Below are 25,794 nucleotides of genomic sequence, written 5' to 3'. Positions count from 1 at the left end.
CTGTACATCTGTCATTCTGTAGTGCAGCTTCATAATATTTCTGTAGCGTGTGGAATTAATTATCAGGCTCGGTCGATGACTCAGAGCTCAGGTCTTCAGAAAGTAATGCAGCCCGTAAATAATCGCCCCTACTGCCACCATACTTCACACTGATAGCGAGCATTGCGTTTGTGCTAATTTCGCTGGTCTATGTATAGTGTGATGGACAGTGTCAGAATGAATGATATCTGGGTTGCCCCAGTGGCTAAGCAGGGGCCGAAATTGAACCGAATGAGCAGCTGTGACATTGAGGGGGTTTCTATCTAGCTTTGCTGCCTACACTGTCATCCATCTTCTTGTGACCAGTTAAACACCAGGTGACTGTGTAAACTCTGCCTTTAGGGCTTCGGGGAGGAGGTGGCGGAGGGGGAATCTGGAGCACCGAGTGTGACATAGAAGTACACTGATGTCTTAACTCTGACTAACTTCCGTCTGCTCAACAGCCTGGAGTGGAGGGTGCTGCCTGTCTGCTGTTATCTTTATCCCTGCCCTGGGTGAGACGTGTAATCCGGGCCTGCCACTGGACTAAGAGGCTGCTGAACTACAGTGAGCACAATGAAAATGACTAAAATAATCTAGAAGGTGTAAGCTCAGTCTCCTTTCTTGGTCAACAAGAAAAGTGAACACAGAAATATGGATCTGAAGTCGTCTCAGATCAAATATTGCCCCAGGACTGTGACTTATTCATGGATCAAACGAGGGCTCATTGCACTGAGATGAGATTGTGTGTGTGTGCGTCTGTGTTTGTGTAAGCCCTGAATGTGTATGGAGTGGTGCGAATTTGAATAGATATATTTGCATCTTGTTGCTTAGCCAAAGGCATTATTGGCTCCCAGTGGTCGTGACCTGAAATTTTGCATGCAAGGCAACCCTGCAAATGGTAGCCCCTTTATGATCAGCCAGATATTGCACAGTGGAAGTATGAGCCACTGACCTTCAATGCAGCGCATACATGTAACACTTGTCGACACAGATGTTCACATTTCATGACTGCCTTGGCTTCTTCGGTTTCTCTTCTGAACTCTATGAGAAAAAGGAGACACAGTAAAATAAGTGCGGCTGCATTAAAAGTATTGTGAATGTTCAGGCGGATTTGGCAGGTTCGGTCATTAATATTTAACCCTGATGGCCGATATGTAGTCAGACATGCTGGAATGTAACAAAAAAGGAAGGAAACGATGGTAGTGACAAAAAAAGAATAAAATAAAAATATCAAGTGTGTGGTTATTTTTATAGGTTACAGATGTACAGAAGTCATTCCACAGTAATATTGCACACATACTCAGGAAGTAGGAGGTAGATTGTCTTCTCAGATATTCACTTTGTGTGATTCAACCGGACACCGGTGAGGTGGACTGAAGCAGCACAGGCTGTTGACCTTGTAATGGATTTCTGAGTCCGACTTTGAGTTCACAGGCATCCTCTTCTACTTGCAAGAAAAGAAAACCTTTTTTTTTCATTGTTTAGGTTTCCAGTATAACCACCAGTTCCTTACAGTACAGTTGAGCGTAAGCCAACATAAGCAATACCAGCAGTCTAAACTCACATCGGCATTATTCGTTCTGTAAAACAATCTGTTTTTATGTAAAAGCCCTCTTCTGACCCCTGTACTAAAATGTCTATGCGATGAATATAATCTTTATCTGCTTAAGCACTTGTGGGTGCCCCCAGGAATGGAAGGGTCAAGAGTTTTTAGCTCTTTTACTGGTCGTCTGCTATAAAAGACAGCAGCAGCCTGCAGAGGAGGTGGATGCTCGTGACTTGGACGGCTGGCAGTTCAAATCCCCGGACTGACTGACAAAAGCTGTGTAGGAAAGCAATGCTGCACTCTGCTTCAAAAGTGACTCGTCAAAGGGCGGCTGCGTGGAGTTACTCAAGTCCCAGCTGTTTGGTAACAACAGTGTAAAAGCTGCGGCTGCAAATGTGAGCGCGTGAGCTTTCTCTTCACCTTGTCTGGACTCATTTTCAGATTTGAATCAAGCTCAAATTAAGGCCAATGGCTCGCTGATTAAGCATCAAGCAACATGGGCAGCAGCTACTTAAACAGGGAGTTATTCTAAAGGTAGAGCCTCAGAACATTTGAGATTTATAGCTCACCCTTGAGCACAACACCTTTTGCTCCACAAAGCCCATACACTACCTGATCTGGAGCTTTCCGTGATATCTCTTCATCAGTGGATCTGTCTACTTGTCATTCAATTAAAGATCTTGCCTGTTGTTTGCTTTCTTAGTACTTGGATGACTTGCCAGAATAGGCTTATAGTGAATAAATGGCTGTCTATGTTTATGAAGAATACTGAATATCTAGAGATTTTATTTGTTTTTAATGTGCGATGTCTGCAATAAGCACAACATCATATTATATTTGTAAAGTTTAAAATGGTAACAAAGCGGACAAAATAGCACCAACCTGCTCCAGTTTGTTTTACTAAGCTAAACTGACGCCCTGACCTGACAGCACAGCAACTAAGCATATATGCCCAAAGTCCCACTCCCCACCATCCATCCCCCAAAGCCAGACAAGATACCCCATTACAGTTGACAGACAGACAGTAGGCACAAAGTTTAAAATAATGGTCTTAAAGGGAATAAAAGCCTTGCAGTGACTGGTGAGGGAATTGTTAAGGATAATACAAAGGAGTGGGATTTCTTGTGCATTTGTCTGAGAGGGATATCCCAGCCAAAGTTTCTCTATACATCAAAGGGCCGACACAAATAAAAGCACACTTGTCAGGGGCGAACAAACTGCCTCCTTTGTGTCTTCTACCAACCAAATTCAGGTGCACAAAGCCTTTGGATGTACAACACCGCAAAGAAGACATACTATTCAGATGACATGCTTTGCTCTCTGGTGGTTTGCTGTGTGCTTTTGTGTGCCCTTGACCAGGACAGATATATAATATCACTGGATCAAAATCCTTTCAGTCCCTTTTACTCTCGTTACACTCCCTCCCCCATACACTCCACTATTCTTTCTTTCCTTAAACAAAGTAAACTTGATGCAGCCAGATAACACTTGCAGCCCTCAGGCCTCATGTCCAAAAATGAGTCTCAGGTTCATTCTGGCTTTTTTTTTTTTTTTTTTTTTTTTTTACAAACTATGGTCAGACTGCGTGGCCACGTCAAATCTTTGTTTGATTTCTTCTAACATCTGCCAGATACTAAATTCCTGCAGAATAAATTCTTATCGCTCACAAAATATTTCCATGCTATTAACAAATAAGAAGAAGGAAGTGAGATGAGTGCGTGTGTATCATTTATACCTTTTGTGTTCACTTTCTTGCTTTCATCAGTCTTTCATGAACTAAATGTCATTTTTTTCCTTACAGGCACTTTGTTACATTCAGTCTATCACAAAACACATATTTTATTCCATTTTCTTCAGCTGAATCCATAAAAAAAAATGCAAAAGATAGCACAGTTTGACAGTCACAATATAGTATTTTTGCCCAACAAGATGATTCCCAAAGAGCCATTTGTCATTAGAAAACTGGACAAATGGAGGTTTAAAGAAGAGGTGGCAAGCCTAAAAAACTACTATCTACAGCTGATGAACAGTATCTGAAAAAAAATCTATCTAGGGCATGAGAGATTCATCAGGCCCTTCAGTTGATCCTGATGCTGTTTACTGAAGCCTCATCAGAAATGGTCTCAGTGGAAGGGTGGCTGTCAAGAAGCCCTTCTTGAGGAAGGGAAACCGGGAGAAAAGGCCACATAAGATCTGGAATTTTTCAGCATGACAGTGATCCCAAACATACTGCCAATGCAGTAGAAGCCAGATAGATTTGAAAAGCACACAATGGAGCACTATCAGTCGTGGATTGGCCTCCTCAGTGCAGAGATTATAACATTATTGAGACTGTGTGGGATCATCTTGATATACAGAACAAAATGCAGCCAACATCCAAAGAAGAGATTTGAATGTTTGAGAGAGAGAATTCAGGCTGGGTTGAAGAATAAAGGTGGTCATACCAAATATTGACTTTAAAGCTTGTTAGAATTACACATTTTATACAGTATTGTCATGTACATTTGTACATTTTCACTCCAACTATTTCCAATTTTCCTAAGAAACATTAATAAATGAGGAATGACTTGAGATCTTTGCACAGAACTGTATTTACTAAAAAAAATAGATTTTTAAATCTTTAAGTGAATCTAATAGTACATTTGCTTTAATTATCGAGAGTTCCTAGCAAAGCCTTTGCAGTTTTCTTTTTATTGTACATGCATGAAAAGAACTAATTCCTGATTCCTTTCAGTACAAAGAGAGGAAAATCATTTTAGAGGAACACTGATTAATGATTTTACAAAGATAAGATGTGTGTGTGTCTGTGTGTATGGGTGGAAAAAGTGGACTGAAATTTAAAGATTTTATGTACTATTTCTAGTTGACCTTTACTCATTTAAATATATTTGAGAAAAACACAAAAGTACAGCTGAGTTCACTCGGAGAAATAATGGCAAGGACCAGTGTTTAACTCTGCCTTAAGAGATTTCACTTCAGTGTGTTGAATAAAAAAAAAATCTGAGTGAATGCAATGACTCATCATCAGGGTCATTTGCCTTTCACTGCAAATGAGTGTGGGTGTCTGCCTAACTTGCAGTTATAAGCTGGATATTGTTTTCTAATCAGCAAAGAGAGAGAAAGAAAGGGTAAGAAAGAGAGACCTAGTGCTTTTGTGTACAGTATGCATGAAAGAGTGCAGAAGCATGAGTGTGTGTGTGTGGCTTTGTGCAATATGTGTGTCAGAGAGACAAAGACTGAGGGCCACATTTAGAGTCTTTGAGATACATTGTGCGCCCGGAGACACGCGTGTTATTTATCAAACAGGCGCTTTGGCCTGGAAGTGCAGCTTCCTGTCAACTGACAGAGAAGCCCTGTGTGTGTCAGTAGTGAAGTACGCCTCTCAGACCTCTCATGCACATGTACAGAAAGTGGGAGGAGATATGGCGGGGTGGTTTTAAGTAAGAATTTTTCATCTCTACAAAGCAGATGCAATTTTTTTTTTTTTTTTTAAATTAAAGGCGAAGGTAGACAGGAGAAAATTTAATTAACCTCTGTCCGCAGAAATCCAGCCCACATACAGCTAGAATTATATCCATGGTAACACTTCATTTGAAAGGGTGTGGATAAGGCTGGCATTACACTTTCATGGAAACCTGATCATGAATTTAACTTTATGATTGCTGCTAGTGCCATTTAATTCAGAAATGTCGCCTTAATTGGCCAAATGCTAAGTCCAACGATAACATTTTTCTAAAACTTTGGGTCAGTTGGAGAATGGTTTTTGACAGTGAAGAAGCCTATAAAACATGAGTGACACTTCACCCATTGTGCTATTAAATCTAGGGTCTGATATAATAAATAGTGCTGATCAATTCAGTACAATTAACTATTACTCTGGGAAGCTTCAGGTCTTGGCATTCATGTGGCCATGTCCACATGTAACAATTACAAAAACAATCCAGACAGAGCTGGAGAAACACCACAAACACCCCAAAGCAACACAGCCTTCAAATATCTGGAAAATAGCTAACTAAAGCAAGGGGACAACAACATTTCCATATACATAAATACCACATCACACCACCATTAAGGTGAACAGGGTAAAGCTGATCCACTTGGAGCAACCATAGCAGTAATAAGGTATGCAAAGGCCGTAAGTTATGGTACACAATAACTCCTGTCATCAATTTCATGCTGAAGTCCCATTTTATGCACAACCGGTGCATAGACAACCGTCCTTTGGATGTAGGACTGCACTTACAGACTTTAATAGTAATGAAGTTCATTCACTGCAGACAGCAATCACATGCATGCACACAAACAGCATCTCTATTTATATATTATTTTCATTTAGAAGAGGAGGGTAGTTTCTGATGAGCAGTTCATTTTGTTCATCCACTGCCATAACGGCCGTTAGAAAAGTTTAATGCAGGAGGTGAGAACTAAGGTTTTTGTGATCTGCAGGCAACTGTAAAGAAAAATCTGATTGATAATTTTTTTTACTTTTCTTCACAATAAACTCATGCTTCCAAATAAATAAAAGTATAAACGGTATGGTCTTATAAGCTTTCACTGATTTCCAGAATGCTGGTCTGTCGTTGTTGTCATTTATGCTTGCTTGGTTAAGTTTATGCAATAAAACATTTTGGTTAGGTTTACGAAGAGGTCCTGATATTGGTTAAATTTAACATTTTTTTCATTGTTAACCACAACAGTCTTCCATTTACCCAAATGGGGTTAAAATGTGATGCCATGGTTCTTGCCAAAGCATTATCAAGGTTTAGTAGTGAGAACAGGTTAGTAAAAGCCACTCAGTAAGTGCACATTTGCTTGGATTAATATAGTTTGCTTAATAGGTTCAATAGGTTTTGGGTTACATGTGTATTGTGTGGCAATATTCTGGATCAGCTCCCAGACTTTGTGTTAAAGTAATGCTATGTAAACAAACAAAGGGAAAGACAATGTGAAAATTTTGGAGCCTCTGACAACACAAAATCTCCACAATGCAACACCAACACCACATCACACTGTAATATTAAAAATATTAGCTAGCATTGGTATAAATGACTACATATCATTCTACTCTCTGAACTTTAAGATATGAGAGTGAGTGCAGCCTGGACAGGTGTACACAGACAAACAGGTCTCTGAATTAATTTAACATTTAACTCTGTAACATAGCAGTCTATGGGGACTGACAAAGATTGATCAAGAAGTTACCTTCAGACCTCAAAAATGAAACCAAAAGGCCCCAAAACTGCTGTTCCTCTACCTCCCACTAGGCTGGTTCTAAGAGGACTAACATGTTCAAATGTCCAACCTAACGGAATTAACATTTTACAGAAATTTTACATTTTGCACAAAATGAAAAAAATCAATCAATAAAAATGGCAGCCCCTATCTCATAAAAACTCAGAGTGGATTAAATTATTTTTATACCTCATGTATGTGAATGTGCTTTTGGTTCACTTTAAAGATTTGCCTAACTTATATTATCGCTTTCTATGTGGTACAGACATCCAAGAAATCTGTGCTTCATTTGTGGTGAGTCAGAGTTCCTCTATTTTACAAACCTGTTACCTGAGCACCAATTAGCAGGTGGATCACATCTGTGCAGTGTATGCATGCAGCTGCCAACCAAGCCAGCTAGTTAGCTGATCACTTAGCAATCCACCTTCTCATCCAAACATGGTAACTTATGGCTTTAGAAAATACACAAAACATGAAAGAGCTTGCACTGAAGCTTCAAAACCAATATCGATCTTGTTTCTTGCATGAAGATAACCTCAGGAAGATAGGAATCATCAGCAGGAGGTACTGTTTTAAAACATATATTTATAGATTTGTTATTAGCTGTTTACATAACAACTTTACTTTTCAATAAGGAAGCACCTATGATTTTGTTGCAGCCCTCCAGCCAAAGATAAACCTGACAAAACCTTCATCAGTTTACTCCAAATAACAATCAGATTGTCATTTGGGATTGGACTGGTGAGATATTATGTTCCCAATAATAATGTGTCTCGTATTTCTAGAAAATGCAGATGAAATATAATTAAAACATTGCAACAATCATGTGCACCCTAATACTGAAGGAGAAACAAGTGTGAGAGTAATAAGGATGTTAAAGGCTTTAAGTTGTACTAACATAACAAGTGCAAGGAAACCAACAGTAGAGTGATACGAATGTGAATCGAGCAGTTTGTACACACCCACACAGTCCTGAGAGGAGTTCTAATCAGGCAAAGAAAGTGAAAACACCTGTGTGGGTGTAACATGGATGTGGCTCTAACTTTATTTGAAGCAAAACCAATTAAACCCAAATAAAAAGTTGCTCCGTTGTTCGATAAAAAGGATGTCAGGAAGTGTAAATGGCCCGTGGTGTTGTATTGAGACTATAGGCTACTGGCTTTCCCCCTGCAAGAACCACCTGCAGGGGGAAGGCCAGTGTAATCTTAACACAAGCTTGTTTTAACCAGCCTGTGTGAGCACATATATTTTTACTAAATGGGCAGTGTGGCTGTTGAGTGTTTACTGGTGATACTCAGACGGGGGATTCTCGGTTAAGATTAAAGTTGTCTGGTCTATATTGTAGATTACAAGATAATTTATGAGAATATAAAAGTGTCAGGCCCACATTGTGTGTACTAGATGCAGTAAATATTAGCTCAGTCACACTAGAGTGAAAATAAGATGGCAGCCTGCTTAGAAAAATTGGTGGCTGTCCTGTGATTGCTTTCAATTTTTTCACATTTGGTGAGCACTTTTGATCCCATTTTGATTGCATGGGTCATTCCTAGTCACACAATCATGACAGATGGGTGAATTTTTGGAAATAATTGCAGTCAGATTTATAAATACAAACAGATTGTCAACACGTTACAGTCAGTCTCCGCGAATGAGCACAAATTGTCTGCAATGCGTCTCTTTGCAGCAGGGAAGTCAATTCGGTTGCAAACTGGTTTTGTCCTGGTTATATTCCTATATAAACCAGGTTTCTAAGCTCCTATGACAATTTGCGTTTAAATTGCTGTCCTGCAGCAACTACATCAGTATTTCTGGAGGAATATAAAGTCCTGGCTAGACTCTATATACGTATGTAGATGACAACAGATGGCAACACCTTTTCACTGATTTCTCACAGCTAATATTATCACAAACAGACAATTTGATCCCAGTCAACTGGAAACTGATAGCAGACTAACTCCATCTTATTGCTCTGTTTTATTGCCATCAGACATGGCAAACCTGGTCTTGGCTTTAGAATCAACATTTCAAACATGCTCATACACATAAACATGACAGGTCCAAAACATTAAAAGTGAATGCTGTCTAGCTGTTGGGTGGCACATTCTTACTCTTTGACGGCGCAGCCTAATATTAATTGTACCAAATCTGGACGAAGCCTAAAGCAGTCAACGATGTTTTAATGCAGTACAATTAAAATTAAATCACAGCACAGTGGCTCCCATTGCTTGGTCATCAGTGATAAACTTTATGGTAGGAACCGTATCCGCTAATATGACAGAAAAACAGGATGCTGCAAAGTAAACGATAAACAAGGGAGAATTTTACATGTTTTAGGGGAACAGTGCGTGTGTAAAAGGCTGCCGGGAATCGAAGATGATTTGAATGGACGCATGTTCCACAACCCTCCAAAAGAGGCGGAGTCACCCATCCACCCAGCGTGCAGTCTTCCTGGAAGTTGCGGTAAACGGTAATGAGCATACACTCATGCAGTGTATAATACCACTAGGTTTGGGATTGAAACCCTGTCTCCATGGCAATTGCTGCAATGATGACAAATTTTCTGTTTCAATAAACAAAATGGCAAAAAAGGAGAAAAAAATCCACAACTCTGTGCGTGTTTGTGTCAGGATTTCACTGATGTACACGTCACATGTGTTACACTGAAGGGGCACATCAACACCACAGGACATTTTACACGGTGTGCCTCACAGACAGAATGAGGCAGAATTGGTTTGTCAGAGTTTGTATTTGCAGTCTGCAGGATAAGACTTTAAGTCAGCAAAGTACTTCAGAAGACGCTGCAAATCGTGAAATGTTTATTTGCAAGGCTACCTGCACCTTGCAGCTCATTCTCCCGAGGATGAGTCATCCACAGGCTACATACAGTACATTTGAGGTGAGCTTTGGATAAGCTCCTGGAGGAGAATGTAGAGGGGCAAAGAACACTGCTGAGCCATCACAGATGTACTGATTTTCTGTCACATTGTTTCACAACAGGAGACATTACCTGGTAAAGGAAACTGTAAATCTCACCCATCCTCCCCCTCCCCTTCCCTCACGATTACCACCGCACAAGGTCCTGTCAACAGTCAGATGTGTATTGATAAAGAGAGCCAGATATTTGCTGCCACATATTTTTTCTCTCTCTTTTCCTCGCAAAATACGCTGGCTGAATCAAATGCAGTCAGAAATGAAACGGTTCTGCAACTGCTGGGTGATCAGCGAAGATTACAAACACATAACCATATATAAATAAAATCAGATAAATCTCTGCTGCACTTATCACCATCACCCTCTCTGTGCTCCAACATGATCAATCGACAGGCTTTACTAAGTCAACAAAATCAGCAGCTCTCAAACCCCAGCACTTTGTAATGTGTCCAGCGCAATGTTCCGTTTATGAACTTGCTTAGTCCCTTAAATGTTTTAAAATAGTGCAATAGTGCCTACAATTAAACCAAGAGGACCCATTCAAATGAAAGAGAGAAGAGCACTAAATGCTCACACTGGAGTAGCCAGAGTGCAGTCTTGGATAAACAACCTAAACAAATGATCAAACTCACAATTTTCAGAGCACCTGATGAATACATTTATAAACTCTTACCTTGTCTAGAGTACTACACCAAACCACCTTTTGAACCGAAGCACGTCTCCAAATGTGCTACACTTCAACAAACAATACAGGCGAGTTTATTGTGTTGCTAAATCTCTGTTCCTTTGCTTCCCACAGTGGGATTTACTGGACACAAATGTGCATGGTGTAAACAACCATGTTCACATCCCTGTTTTACATGCCAAACCTGGGTGCATCCCAGGAATTTCCATAAACCCCATTTAAATATTTGCATTAGGCATCACGGGACGGGCCAACGAGCAAACGCAAACCTTTGGTGCTTTTCTTATGCTATGTTTTTGTCTCAAAAAAAGAAATGAAAAAAATTGAATGAATGAAAGTTTCTTTTTTTTCTTGCCCCCCCCCCCCCTCCAGGTGTCACAGCCATGTGATTCAGGGCCAACAGAGGAAAAACAAAAGCCAAAAAAAAGATTAGTGGTAAAAAAACAAACAAAAACAAAACAAAAAAGGACAGACAGTACTGGTGGTCAGCGCTCCACTCTGACATATTGCTTTAAGATATCAGGTCATCTAATAAGACAGGGGGCGAAAAGTTCACAGCTGTGACGTGTGGCCTTGTGGGAGTCAGGAACATTGCAGGAGAGATCATACGGTTTGCTTTTATACTGAGTGGTCTGCAACTCTTTCTGCTGCTCATATAATGGCAGCCAAAACAAGACAGAAGGTTTCCAATCAGAAATGTATCAAGGATCATATTAAATGCATCTGTGATTTGTGTGTGTGAGATGGTGTCTTGGGGGGGGGGGGTGTTGCAGGTTAAATGTGGCAAATGCTTCACAGGCAAATGTTTCATGGACAGCCAGCATCTTTGCTTTGAGCAGCCCTGTCTGTTGTCTGCTTTTAATCACTCACCTCTGACTCTGCATGAGGTTCACTGAAGGTTATTATGCCTGTAATGAGGAGCAATGAATAAAGGAGAAGAATCTAAATTCCTCTGTATGTGCTCCAGTCAGTCTGGTGATGAGACTAAGACAGGTACTGGTGGTAACATGATGGCAATCAATCAAAAAAAAAAAGAAAGAAAGAAAGAAAAGAAACGAAAGCACTCCTTCTTGAGGGCAAAATGCTATTAAAGTCCCTGCCATCTTTGTTTAACAGTAACAAAAATAGAGTTAACAACTTTGTGACGCATTTGCACAGGGGTGTCTTTTACTAACAAATGACAACACATAGCATGTAATGTCTCTCAGGGAGGCGAGATAAAACAATGGGTCCGACATGATCTGAGATTCTACCTGCAGTTGCTAAGCAACACCCACCTCCAACCTCTCAATCTGTCCCATTGGTCAGCAGGAAAAACGCACAAGGCGTCCCATTGGCTAAGAGAAAGTTAATAAACTTTAGCCAGAACCTGCCTCCTTGTGTGCGCACACGCTCTCTCTCTCTCTCTCTCTCTCTCACACACACACACACACAATGAAGAGATTCTTGTGAATGAGAGCATGAGAGGGTGTCAGTGCTTGCGCAGTACAGTGCTGATATATGCATTGAGCTCCTGAGCTAAAAATAAAGATCACACCGAATGCTGTGCCACTGAAAGTTGCAAGACTGAATTCAAAGTGACAAGTCTAGTTCTCTCCAGACAGAGCAATGAGGTCCCACCCTCATAATAGATCCAGCAGTTTTTTGGGGGTTTTTTTTGTCTTTGGTTTTTAGTATAGATTTCAAACAGAAGCCTGTTCCCAGTGATTCACCACATTTCATCAGTCTAAAAATGTAACACAGGGAAGCCCAAAATATCTTCAAGGCACAACTTTAAAGTGGCGTTTAGCAGTACTTTCCAAAAAAAAAAGGAAAAAAAAGTAGCTTCTTATAAGACCATGCTCAAGTATATTGCAATGTATGCCTCTTAATTTAAAATAAATAAATAAATATATATATATATATATATATATATACATACATATACACACATATATATATATACACACACACACACACACACACACACACACACACACACATATATATATATATATATATATATACACACACACACACACACACACACACACACATATACATATATATATATATATATATATATATATATATCTGTGCTGTATTTAGCTTAAAAAAACTGGTGTGACAAACGTTGGATACTTGTTTCGTTTTTACTTTAATCCTGAGTCTCTCTGTTACATATCTATTTCAGCCATTTGTTTTTTATGACTTTAAGCTCATTTATCTGTTATTCTTAGCTAAACAATTTATTCATTAGTTGTAGCTGTTTAAAAGAGCTGTGCTCCAGAGAGCTCGACACAAATAAAGAAAACACAAGCAATTTAGGAAACGATTTTACAGGTTTTGCAAAACATGTGCATCATTTTAAAAAGTGAGAAAATGACCAAGTACAGAACCAAGCTGAAAATAGCCTACAGTGCATTGGCGCTGCACAGCGCTAACGCATTGGCGCCATGCAGCCCCATGCACGAGGCAATCCGCGTTAACTCGCTAACGGAAATCTGCCATGTCAATGCGGTTATGGCGTTAACGTCATTTTAACGAGATTAATGCTGATAGCACTAACAATAGTGAGTCAAGAAGAAACCTATTGCATTTTCAATTACAGTGTAACTAAGGGAAAATTCAGGGTCACCTTATCTATAAGCATTATCAAAAAAGTAGTTTTAAGTCTTATCCTAAAAGTAGAGAGGGTGTCTGTGCTGAATTCAAACTGGGAGCTGGTTTCACAAAAGAGAGGCCTACAATGAATTAGTGCATGACAGTAAACTGATAAGTAGTTTTCTTTTCAATGCAGTCCACCATGATTCCTTTATTGACCACTATCACTCTAACATACCTTCTGTATAAGAAAAAGACTTTTTTTTTTTATGTATGAGGCAACACCAAAGTGATTTGTTTCTCCTCCTGGGGATCTTTTGCTCAGTATAAAGAAAATCAGCAGCTATATTGACATAAGCAGAAAGCTTGATGGCCCAAATATGAAAGAAAAAAGTAGTCATATATCAACATTTACAGACAGCTTTGCTTTACATGCCTATTTGCAGCTGTTAGATTTATTTATTTATTTATAAATGCTCCAGAGAGACCTCTTCAGTAAGGAAACGTAATTCTCTGATCCTGTGATTTAACCCTAACCCTTACAGCACAAAGGTCCCTTGTTCAAATCCATGCTAGGGCCGTTCTGTGCTCTCTGTGCATATGGTTGAATGCCTTATCTTGCTGCAAGTGGTCCTTAAACCCCATGTGAGAGGCACTTTGACATATTTGCCTTACTTGTATGAAGCCTGAATTAAGTTGCCTACCTTGGTGTTGGAGTGCAGCCTAACTTTGTGCATTGTCTTCCTTACAGCCAATACTCCCAAACAGTAACAATGTGACTATTGTGTTACGCTTTGAAGGACAATTTACTTGTAAATGGTCTGGCAGTTGCCCCCTTTTCCATGTGTTCTTTTTAAACATATTTTTGGCAATTGAACAAAAATGAAAAAAAAAACAAAACAAAAACAAAAACAAAAAAAACAAACAGAGCAAAAAACACCCAAACACAACACCAAAGTACTTTCATCTGTAAAGACAGAGATCGTGATTCCAGCGATGCTTTCCTAAAAGCATATGAATGTTATAGGAAGACAATAAGAGTTATGTGTGACTCACTCCTAGCTCAGTTCAATTTTGCCTGCCATTGTATTTTTCACCTTCTCTGAGGCCGTCTGATGTCACTTACTTAGTGTTGGAACATCTCGTAACTGAAACGTCATTGAGAACCACATTCACGCGCAGCATCAATGGCACAAAAAGCAGATATTACTTTCTTTTTTACTTTTTTTGGTGAAAAGGATCTTTTTATTGAAAAACCACAGATTCTCTTACAAGCACTTTTATTATGAAATATCTATAAACCCATGTTATTACCTGTACAGGATAAAAATAAGAAACACAAACAGCTCAGAGTCGAGCAGTTTCGATGTTATTAGCTGCCCTGGTTAATGTGGTCACCTAAAAGGTGATCACCATTTGAAAATAGATCAAAGTACATAATGCACAAAAATATCTACAGGACACACAGTGATTTATCCATTTTTTTCTTTTTGCTGTTAGTGTGTACATAACTTTAATAATACAGGTTAAAATCCAAAGGAAGGCTCCAAACTAATACAAATCAAGAATAATCTGAATATTCTACAACTGCCCATACAATGCTTATGTACAAGTGAAAGTTCACTTCAGTGCAAGGCTGTAAGGAAATAAAACGTGACTCAGTAGAACTTTTATACAATTACATTTAGCATTTCTGCACGATTGAGCACTTTCTTCTAAGCTTTGGAGAAAAAAAAAGATCTTCTAAAAACACCAATGAGGATGGAAAAGGCGCGGGGTCGAAAGTGTTTTTATAGGCAATATGACTTGAGCTCAGTGCTGCCTCACATGCGTTTAGCCACTCGTTTCAGCTGCTGAGATGTTTTATAGAAAATGGACTTGGGTTTCTGCGGTTCAATGAGGTTAAGATATCCTTCAGAAACGCTCCTCACAACTCTCCGAGGCTTGTTCTCTGAACCTGAGGAAGAAACACCAAACAGACGATATGGTCAAGAATAAATAAAACTGTACTCCTCTATTCCCGATGGATCTCAGTAGCATTCGGTTACTGATCACTAAATTCATATGTAATGTGATGAAATCAAAGCATCCTTCTGGTTCACATGTAGAGCAGAATTAATTCTGGAGTTATGAGAGAGATGCACAAGTCAATAAATGCGTTTGGTCTTTCAAAGCAATATCTGGTGTCAATATACACTGTGACCATTTGCTGGGTCAGGCATTCAATGTTCTGGCTTTACAATGTGTGTTTGTGCATGTCCTGTTTTGACACTTACCAACAAAACGATGCACTCTGAGTGGCCTCTGGGCCACCAAGGAATCTTTCTTTACGCGCTTTGCTGCATGTGTTAACTCTTCTCTGAAGCTGCTACAGCACAAAAAAACAAAAAAGAGAGAAAAAAAACGAAAGAAAAACAGAAAACGTAATCAGGGCCAGAAACTCAGCACTGTCCTGTCAGAAATGTCTGTTAAGTTGTCACTTTTGTGGCAATTTTAAACAGCTTTAAGAGCTTAATTGGCCAAAAACACAGAGAGGTACATTACCAGTTAAACTTTCGCTTCCCTTGTGCAGCAGACGTCATACTCATGTAGGTCGGGTTGGTGCGTCTTGCTTCTTGGAGCGGTGCGATCTGTTGTCTGTAGAGCAAAGGTTCATGTTACATGACATGTCTGCTATTTGGACTTCACTGTTTGGCACATTTCCCTTCAAATCCACCTCACCTATCTTAATTTTTGTTGTGTATTTCTCAGCTTGATATCTGGTGTGCATGCAATCAGAATTTGGATATACCAACTTTGCTGTCATAAAGTTGGCTTATGCAAAATGAGCATCCTACCTCATCTTCAACAGTAAATCAATGATTTTTGGTTGGGTGTGGCTCATTTTTTAAACAGGACTCTGTAATCTTGTGGCAAACGGATCTTTCTTTTTCTTTACGACATCACTTCAGTTCATTGAGGTTTGCAGATTTTCATTTATGCACAGCTCTCTTAGGGTCTTTTTGCATCATTTCAGGTTGAGGTCTGGACTTTGACTGGGCCGTTGCGACACCGTGATTTTTCCTTTTCAGTCATTCTGTTGGAGATTTGCTGTTGTGCTTGGGATCATTGTCCCGTTGCTTAACCCAGTTTGGCCAAGCTTTAGCTGACATAGATGTCCTTACATTTGACTCAAGAATACTTCGAAGTTCATGGTTGACTCAGTGACTGCAAGGTGAACAGGTCGTGTGGCTTTAAAACAAACCCAAATCATCACCCCTCCATGCTTGCCAGCTGGTACGAGGTGTCTGTGCCAATATGCTGTGTTTGTTTTTCGCCAAATATAGCTTTCTGCATAATGGTCAAAGTTCGCCACTTTGTCTCAGCTGTTCTAAGGACATTGTTCCACAAGCCTTGTGGTTTGTTCTGGTCAAACAAGTAATATTTGTTCAGTCTTTTTCTAATTGTACTGTTGTGATCTTTAACATCTAACATGCTAACTGAGGCCTGTAGAGTCTGACATCTAGCAGTTTTACTAAACACTGCACAGTCTGACGTTGGGGTGAATTTACAACGAGGTCTGCAGCTGGGAAGATTGTGATGTTGTGTTAATGCATACCAGAATGTGCTGCTTTTATTAAGGTGTTCATACATGGCAAATTAATTGTGGATGTTCCATTAACCATACGTAAAGCTCTCGTCTTTTTCCTCCATCTAGTTTGCCTGTTTTTCTTGCTGTCATTTTCCTTTGAGGTTTCTGGACAAGCAGCAGCTGGAGGGTAAGTGCTCTCTTAAAGGCTGGATTAGCAATGATATTTATTATTTGAGGAAAGAGCAGCTTGTCATGATGCAGTGTATTTGTGCTGTAGTGAAGATGTTTTGAAACCAGGCAGATTGTTTGTGGAGCCATTTCATTGTTTGAGGTGATGCGTTTTGCTTTTGAGGTTGGTCAGGAACAAATTTATCCAACAAATAAGAACGATTCTCATTTTGTTTGGCACTTCCAGCCGAAGACACAAGGTCACTGCTCAGCTCAGTTGACTTAAGCCTCTTTGCCCAATGTTCCACTCTGAAGACTTGGTGCTGGTGAGAATAACTCTACTCTCCATCTTGTTTTGATTAAAGTTTGAAGGATTTACCAGTTGTGGGTGGTTTAGTTACCGTGTGCTTTGAAACATTTAGTGGATGATTTTAAAGATCTTGTGGAAAGAATTAAAAGGCTGCATTAGTACTTCTAAACCAGCTTTTAAACATGTAATTTGTTTAACTAATTCTGTTAAGAGTCTGACTCATACAGTTTAACCCACTGTGCTTCTGCTTCTGTTTTTGTAACATTACCAGCTCGTGTTGAGAAAACCTGTTTGGTGGATGAATAAAGGGGTTATAGATCAAGTATTTTTTCAGCTCTCTCTCAAGACTAGCAAGAGAAATCGTGTGCAAACTGTGCAAAAACCTAATGTGGAAATGTTGCACCAGGGAGTTGCCATAGCACGAATGCTGAAGTTGTTTTGCTGTCTTATACAATAAAAAATTAAGCTCTACTGTAAGATACACTCACTGAAAGCATAGATAACAGCTGAAACAAACATTTGCAGTTAAAATTAAGTTTTTTTGTTTTTTTATTTTACCGTTTGGTGGTCATCTGATTCCCCTCCATGGCTTTGTTAGGTTGACCCGAGACGTCTGTGGACGTTGATGCTTGACACGGACTACTGCTGCTTATTATGATGGTTGCGTTACTTGCAGCTTGGTCTTCATTGTCTGTAACTTCAAAGGTCATGTTTGGATCGATGGCACTGGAGGAGCTTGGCAGCTGGGCCTGGGTGGTTTTTTGACATGGTTCTGGCGTGCACTGGAGAGGAAACATGTCCTCCTCAAATTCTTGGCTAACAGCAACTGTGCGGGGGCTTTGCGGTGGGAGTAACGCAGATAAATTTCTCCTGATGGGCATTCTGGGAAGTGATTCCTGTGCCACATCTGTTTGATTTCCTTTGCCTGGAAAACCAAACAGCAGCAGTAAAATCAGTCCAAATCAGAAGACACAATAATAAACAACCTTTTCCCCACCAACAGGAAAGATAATGGCTGCTCTTATTTTTATCAGGGGTCTAACATTTTCTTAAAACAAATCTAATTATTTATATATTTGTTTTTTCTGTTTTACTGATATCTTTTTTGATATCTTTAAAAGCGCCCAGACTCAGTAAAGAAAACAAAAAGGCGTGTTGTATCAATCTATCAACTCAGAAAATATCTGATCAGATTCTGATGAAAACTGCGGGTTGGTTGCTTATGCATGGCATTGTCAGTGCTAATCAAAACACACCCACACAGCCCTTTGAAAGCAGATTGATTTTTTTCAAAAAACTGTTGGAACTCTTAATGAAAATAATTAAAATAAACTTTAACTTTGTTGCCTATTTGGTCCATTTTTTTTTACAAAGCATTTCTCAAAATTGTTGAGACCAACCCATTTCAATGACTGTTAGGACCAACCCATTTTATATATGGATTCTTATCAAAAAAACTAATATTTGAACAGTCACAGATGGTCAAACCTGGACTGAGAAAGTGGAAAAAATTAAAGTGGAATGCCCCTGTATACTGCTTCCTGTTTCCTGAATTCATTTCCTATGCACACACTGTGTATCCAGAGTTTATTGCTCCAGATGCCGCATGTGTTGTCAGCAGGTCACATGATGGAAGAGGATGTATGTCAGCAATGTCCCCATTTTATTCCGTGACTACAATGTTTGCTAACAGTATTAAAACCACCTCTGCAATAGGTTATTTATATTTTAGAACAGAACATTTTGCAGCGTCATTCGACCATTTTCCACACGTGGAAGCGCACGGAAAGGTTATCCCCCCGTATGGACTTGATCGACACTTAGCAACTGAGTGTACCTTTGACGATTACTGTGTTTGTTGACTGTTTTGTCAATAGACCTTTGTATCACTTCTTAGACAATAATTCAAGCCTGTGGCCTGCCCCACATTTGGTCCTTGAGAAATGACTGGCAACAACTAATAAGCTGACATTATTTCGACCTTTCTTATCAATGTGTTCCTCACAACTGCGGGCCTTGGAAGTGAAAGCAAATTAAACCATTTTAACGGTAAACACATTTCTTCCCAAATGATGCAGTCCCCAATACTCTATCAGTTATACGCACTTAAGAGTAAGCCCTGAGCTAAAGAGTGCAATTTAAATAATGTCACAACAGAGGAATTAGTCCGTTCCCTTAAGTTACACTAAAAATGTGATCACTGGTGTTGGAGCCATTATGCACAGTTCCCACCTTGTAAACATTAACTCTACAAAGTCAAAACTGAGGCGTGCATTGTTATTAAAAACGTGGATCTTAAACACATAACAGTAGCTACAACTGCTGGTGTTGCTCTGCTTTGTTTTTAACAAATTGATTTAAGGTTACATTCTGAGAAAACGTGTAGTATTTTATGAGAAAACCTGACCAATGCTCGAAGAGGAGTACTGATTCTTGTCAGAAAGTATGACAATGACCTCACCTTGAACACAATTTGGGTGAAAGCCCATTAGGTTCTTCCTAACAGTTGAAGTGGCCTGTATGATACTTAGTTAATAAGAAGGGTTAAATGTGTCAGATTCTGGTCAATTGGGTTTAGATCAACCAGAAATTAGCCCTCCAAGGATGGCTGATGGTGCTCGCTGGCAGAGTGACTCCTAAAACCTCAGTCAATATGGGCCTAGAGACTGTTTAGGGAGAAAAAAGCGCAATCCCTGACCAGTTAGTGAGTTGTTTCAGGGGGTTACTTGCTGTTATATTAACCATTATTGTGTAGTACTTCATTCACTCTGAAACTCAACCTTGAAATGAATGCTGATGTGAATTCGACTAAATATCCAAATATGGTCCACCTTTTTATCCAAATATGGTCACCCCCCCCCCCCCATTATATAAAATAATTGTATATTATTTTATATCAAGTATGTTTATACAGATGATATTTTCTGAAGCACGTTTTTGTCACATTGATGTATATCCATGTTGCAGTGGTGCATTTAAACACAGCAGCAAGAACAAAAACTTTTACAGGCTCCATCGCAGAATGAGGTTAAATCAAGGTGTCTGCATCCCATTAGCAGTAGTTACACTCATGGCATTTCCTGTAGCAGTGTGGTAGTGGTGAGGGAGGAGGCTAAAAGGGAAAGAAGCCAGCACATAAAGGAAGCGAGAACACTAAATGCAAAGGTGAATGACTGATTTATACATTCCCCTAAATATCAAATGCAATATTTAGCAAATGTGAGTCAGACTTCAGACACCACACAGAGTGAGGAAACGGTGATAAATAGACCTTTCCTGTGGCTGAAGTTGTCCCCAGCAATAAATGGCAGCAGAGTTCCTTCAATCACATATTTTTGGCTTGTAGGGGATTAATACATGCATGAGTTGCTATTTCTGGTGGAGGCTGCACTGAATTAGGGTCGCCTGGTTGCTGCTGCCTGTTTTTTATAGTGCGCCTTTTCTGGTTGGTGGAGCAGGGGAGTTTACGTCTGTTGACGTTTTTTCCTGCCCTGCTGTGGATCTGCATTTTCATGAATGAAGCTCAAGAGGGATTGGGAGGGTTAGATGCTAGACAGACACAGAAAAACATTTGAGGGTAGGAGGGAAAGAAAGGTAGAATGGAGGGAGGGGGCACACTGAAAGATGTTTGAAGAAGAAAGGATCTAACGGGTGGGGTAAAAAAAAAAAAAAAAAAAAAAGAGTAGATGGGAGAATTTAGAAACAAGATCGAACAGAAAGATATAAAAAGAACAGCCTGTGGGAGGCAGTGGGAGATAGCTGAATGAAAAATCACATTACTATTAATAAATGCATCTGTGGTCTTATAATTATTAACAGTAAAAGGCTGAAAGTCTCTTTTACTGTGATCACGTTTGTGTAAATTGCTGCTATAAAGCACTCCACAAAGAGTTAACGCTCCTTTGAAACCACAACCCTCTCTAAAACCGATGAAATTTGATTGGCTTTGCAAGCTGCAGGGTGGAGCTATTTTTCTTAACATGCTGCAGTGACTTCCATTAAGAGCCGAGGAAGCAGTGAGGGACTGACAAACAGCACCATGAGAAGATCAGAGCGCTATGTCTGAATGCTAAAAATAAGCCACCTTAACTTAAAAACCTGTACCATTTCATCTCTGTATCATTATGTTAGTAAACTGGAAAAATGTTTTTTGCACAGCTGATTAACACTGCAGCGCTTGTGTGTATATAACACGTGTGTGTGTGTCTGTGTGCATATATGACATGCATGTACGACTATTGCCTCTGGATTGAATCCAAGATGGGCAGAGTTGTTTTTGAAGGATGCAAGTGTGCGTCAGTGAGTGCAAGTTAACCCAGATGAAATTGCAAACTGTACATGATACAAATGAAAGAAAAATAGTGATGCAGTTACTAAGCACCCAAATTACACCACTCATATGATGTGTCATATGAGTGGTGCTAATCAAGCTGTTGGTAGTCTCAAAAAGGCTTGCATGCACACCTCTACTTGTCGGTCAGAACATTAAATCCACTGGCAGGTGATGTGGAGCCCAATGATCATCTCTTCACAAAGCAATGTCCTGCTGAGAAACCTGGGTTTTGAGGTTGATGCTGCTTTTAGTGGATGGATGTAAGCCATAACATTACTTGGCTACTACTAAAATTCTTCAGAAAGACACAAACACAGCAGTGACGTCCATTTTACTAACTCGCAGTACTCGAGGTTAAGTCTAAAAACTTCCTGTATCTGTTACTATGATTGTGTTCTTGTTCACATTTTCTGCCTCAGAGGTTACTACTTGGTGGACCAAACCAAACACTGCTGCAGGCCCAGCTCAATCCCCTCCCTTTGCAGCGACGCTCCCAGATGACCGCTGCGTACTGGAAAATAATACAGCCTGCCACATCAGGAAAAGCCAAAGACATGCAACACAGTGTCCAAGTATTCTCTGGGACTCCCGAAACCCTGATCCCATCGGCCGTTTGTGTAATGCACCAGAACAAGCCACGCCCCAAAGGATCTGGCGAGTATGCACTGACGGATTAGTGACTTTAGTGGTTCGAGATACTTTAATGTACCTAAAATTCCTGTTTTTTGTTCATTGCTATGTGCATCGTTATATGGTCAATTAAGAAAGATAACCGTATCCATTGGAGTTTTTCCATTAGATGTACCCACAGTTTTCTGGTTGTGTCTAACAAAGCATTAAAAGGCAAAGGTTATCCATTTAAGTCAAACAAATGCAGCATGTGTGCAGACATTAGTCCAGGAAAAGGTGCTGCTATGTGGAACTAATAAGAGCAAATGGAAAAAAGAACAATAAAACCTTGTTTGACCAGCAAAGTATAAAGACTAGTCATGGTCAGACAGACCATGCAGAGAGTGGAGCTTTTTATATCAGAAAAACAAGTCGGTGCGCTATCAGAGCTCGCTTATTACAATATATTGCAGGGAAATTTAATAGAGGTGGTGACAAACTCCCTGATGCCTCCATATTTCATTTCCATTCAAGAAACTCTGGTCATCTGGCAGAAGTATTTTCTTCAGACGTAACATTTCCCACAATAAGTTTCAATGAAATGTAGACCACCTGCAGTAAATATCATTACAGGCAATTTGAACAGCCATATTTCACAAAGATTTTTGTGTGACTTTCCCCTAAAGGCTCTGCATGTACAGAGTTCCCTCTAGAAAACAGCTTGTGAGCATTCACCTCATTTCATTATTCAACTTTTGGCCGGGACAGAGGGTCAGCGGCGCAACTATAAATCACATTATATTACGTGTCTGATTTTTATTGTGTATTTTACGGCTCTGAACAAGTTCTTCACAGCTAAACGGCTAAAAACATGTCTGGTAAATAAAACACAGCAAGGTAGAAATGAAGGCGAACACATCAATTTCCAGTTTACATGGTAATTAATTAAAAAAAAACAAAAAAACCACACACTTTACGAACTGGTTTCTGCTTCCGTTATAAATAAAACTGTCTGTTAATTTATGTTTGAGTAATTGATGGTAAAAAGGTGATGAGGGGGAGCACAAATAGGTGAATGACTAAAGGTGAGTAGGATTAACAAGTACGCAGGGGCTTTAGAGTAATTACCAACCAGAGAGCAGAGCTGACTTACCTTTTGGTGATGGAGAAGGATTGCACAATCTTTTCACGTGCCTCTCTGAGCCTGAGAATAAAACTTTCAAGTGTCATTAAAACACTAAAGGATCAATTTTCTTTTCATACAATGTAACATTTTCACAAGTTTTTTGGTAAAATCACATGGATATATATTTTAAAATTGAGAGAGATGATTCACTGAATGCATTCGTGACAAAGAAGAATACGAAGGTGAAACATTTGTGAGCGCTTCTTATCCAATTTTCTCTGTGAAGGCAGCGCAGATGTTCAGTCAGTAACAAATCGTGATTCTATCATGGAAAAAAAAAAAAGGCAATCTGGCTAACGTAAAATGTGCAGGAAAAACAACATTTTAACAACAACAACTTTGTCAAAGCCAATGCATGATGCACAAATGTGGCAGAGATGTGAAGTCAGGAAAACAATAGCGGCATAAACCTCCAACTTTTATTCATAATGAATTCCCCAAAGAACAACTTCAAGTGTTTTGGCGTGTGTACAAAAACACCTAATAATCATTTACAACCGAAACTATAACCCGAGAGAGGCTGCAACGCCGCTATTCACGAGTGATCGGATTCCTCCTTTTACTGTCGGTGTATTTCATTAAAAGTCACCAAAAACGAAAAGTAATACGATACTGAAAATGCAAGCAGCGGTGCAGACAGCCAAGTCAAAATTTACTGCATGACAAACAACAGACAACCATCAAAGTAAGTGAATATTGTTGGCTGGCTTCAGTTCATGCTCCACTGTCTGTCATGGCTTATATGTCACGAGGGCCTGGTGCTGCTAGGTCATGCAGAGATGACAGTTAAAAATGAACTGTGCCGTCTCGTGGGTCCCGCCATACACAATAGACCTGGACTAATGCCATAAACACTCCTCCTTACCAAACTACCTTATAGCACGACTGAATTTTTATATTTAATGCTGTAATAAAAACTTGCTTCTAGGTGTCACACATGTAGACTTGGTGTCAGAAGAACTTGTGATCCGAACACTGGATACGCTCAATTGTAAGACAAACTGGGGAGGTACGGGATAAGCATTAACATATGTGAACCTTACATCCCCTTTTCAAAATGTGTTACACTAAATAATGACAATGTTACGTTAAAAATCACAATATACTGAATTCTTTAAAGGTTAGTATTCATATAATGATACGCACTGAACTGGAAACCTTTCACACAGATGTTACATGTCCGCACTTACCTTAGTATCTTAAGTCAATAAACTGATACTGGCTATTTGATTGATTAGTGTAAATCCAGCTTGAGACACCCCAACACTCTTCTGGCATAAAAAAGAAAAGAAAAAAAACTCCTGTATGGATTTACTGAAGGGATGCTGTGGTAATTACAAACAAGATGTGGATGAAAAAACCTAGAAGCTTCCTTTTCATAACACAAAACTTTTCCTCCCATAAATGACTGACACATGCTCATTTAGCATCAAAACCCTTCTCTTTATTTCTCTCTTGCTCTCTTTGATTGCTTCTGGCAGAAGTGAGATTGTCAAATACACCTGAAGAACTGGGTAAATGTATCTCCCCTTATTTCTCCAACTGGATTTTGTGCTGTTCATAATTTCTGTATTCCCTGGTGAACTAAATACAAACATATTTAATGGTCATTAGCATTACATGCCCTCCTCTTCACGTATGCAACCTAGTAGCCAAAGAGTGAATAGGGTGGTAAAAGTGTGATGACTTACTGCAGGGGCTATTCTGGTGGTATTGCAGATGTGTGAAAGAGAGGACAGGTGCCAGCTCGCTGCGGAGTCCAATTTTTCCTGCCTCATTTGTCTCCTGTGACTCCACACAAATCCCTCCACCTTTCTGCTGCGGCCCCGCCCCTTCCTGGTCAGCCCAGACCACGCCCCTCTCCCTCAGCACAAGGTGTTCGAGTTCTTGGTTGTCCGTCTCGTCAGCTTCTGTGGTCAGCCCGGCTCCACGCAGCGCAGAATAATGCCGACTATAAGCTGGCAGCAAGATGTTCACCATTCTGAAAAGAAGCAGGAAAACGATCGTTCAAACTTCTCCGGGTGCGCCGCAGTAAGAGTTCACTTAATTCAGAGTGAATTCACTCTGGCCCAACCTACTTTTGCATGCGCTTGTTCTCCTGATCCTGCAGATTGGTGAGCTTGACCATCTGCTTGATGTGTTGTTTGAGATCATTTACCTGCAGCTCCAATCTGTGGCAGTGTAGCTCCTTCTCTAACACCTAAACCAAGGGGAGAATTGAGGTCAGACAGCAGAAGTGACAACTCAACAGCCATTCTAACATAAGTACTCTGGAGGGCAGAATTAGAAGAAGAAAAAAGAAGAAGAACTAAGAAAAAAAAGATGGCAGGGGGGTTAGGATACTAGGGAAAAGACACAAAGTTCATCCATGTTTCACCAGAAAAGCTGTCAACTCGGGGTAAGGAACGGGAGGGGAAAAAGATGGGGAATAAAAAAAAAAAAAAAAAGGGAACTCTGACGTAAAGAAACTACGAAACAACAGCAGAGAGAACATTTGACCAGGTGGATGCGTCATAGTTCTGGGTCAGTTCCTGGAAGAAAGGATAAAGCAGAAAAAAAATAACATGGACATGGTTTTAGGTAACTGGCTGCTGTGTGAGGGATGAGTAAAGGGTATTG

At 39.8% G+C, this 25,794-nt stretch overlaps 1 protein-coding gene across 3 annotated transcripts in view; it reads right to left on the bottom strand.

Moving 5' to 3' along the window:
• Positions 1–14,215: 14,215 nt before the first annotated feature.
• The window catches only part of kif18a (kinesin family member 18A), a 39,267-nt gene continuing 27,688 nt past the window's right edge, over positions 14,216–25,794 (bottom strand). The window contains exons 12-18 of one of the 3 annotated variants that reach the window (XM_035905262.2): positions 25,254–25,375; positions 24,867–25,156; positions 23,143–23,193; positions 17,606–17,972; positions 15,543–15,635; positions 15,275–15,363; positions 14,216–14,955 (exon numbers count right to left, since the gene is read on the bottom strand). In XM_035905262.2, the coding sequence (XP_035761155.1) occupies positions 14,822–14,955; positions 15,275–15,363; positions 15,543–15,635; positions 17,606–17,972; positions 23,143–23,193; positions 24,867–25,156; positions 25,254–25,375 (1,146 nt within the window). In that variant the 3' untranslated portion in view covers positions 14,216–14,821. Of the gene's footprint in view, positions 14,956–15,274; positions 15,367–15,542; positions 15,636–17,605; positions 17,973–23,142; positions 23,194–24,866; positions 25,157–25,253; positions 25,376–25,794 lie in introns of all 3 variants that reach the window. The other 2 variants (XM_006780259.3, XM_035905264.2) reach the window with 2 other exon arrangements.

Source organism: Neolamprologus brichardi, chromosome 1 (assembly GCF_056152115.1).
Source record: "Neolamprologus brichardi isolate AB-2024 chromosome 1, ASM5615211v1, whole genome shotgun sequence".
NCBI lineage: Eukaryota > Metazoa > Chordata > Actinopteri > Cichliformes > Cichlidae > Neolamprologus > Neolamprologus brichardi.
The sequence above is the reverse complement of the archived record's forward strand: the minus strand, read 5'-3'. Positions and strand labels throughout refer to the sequence as shown.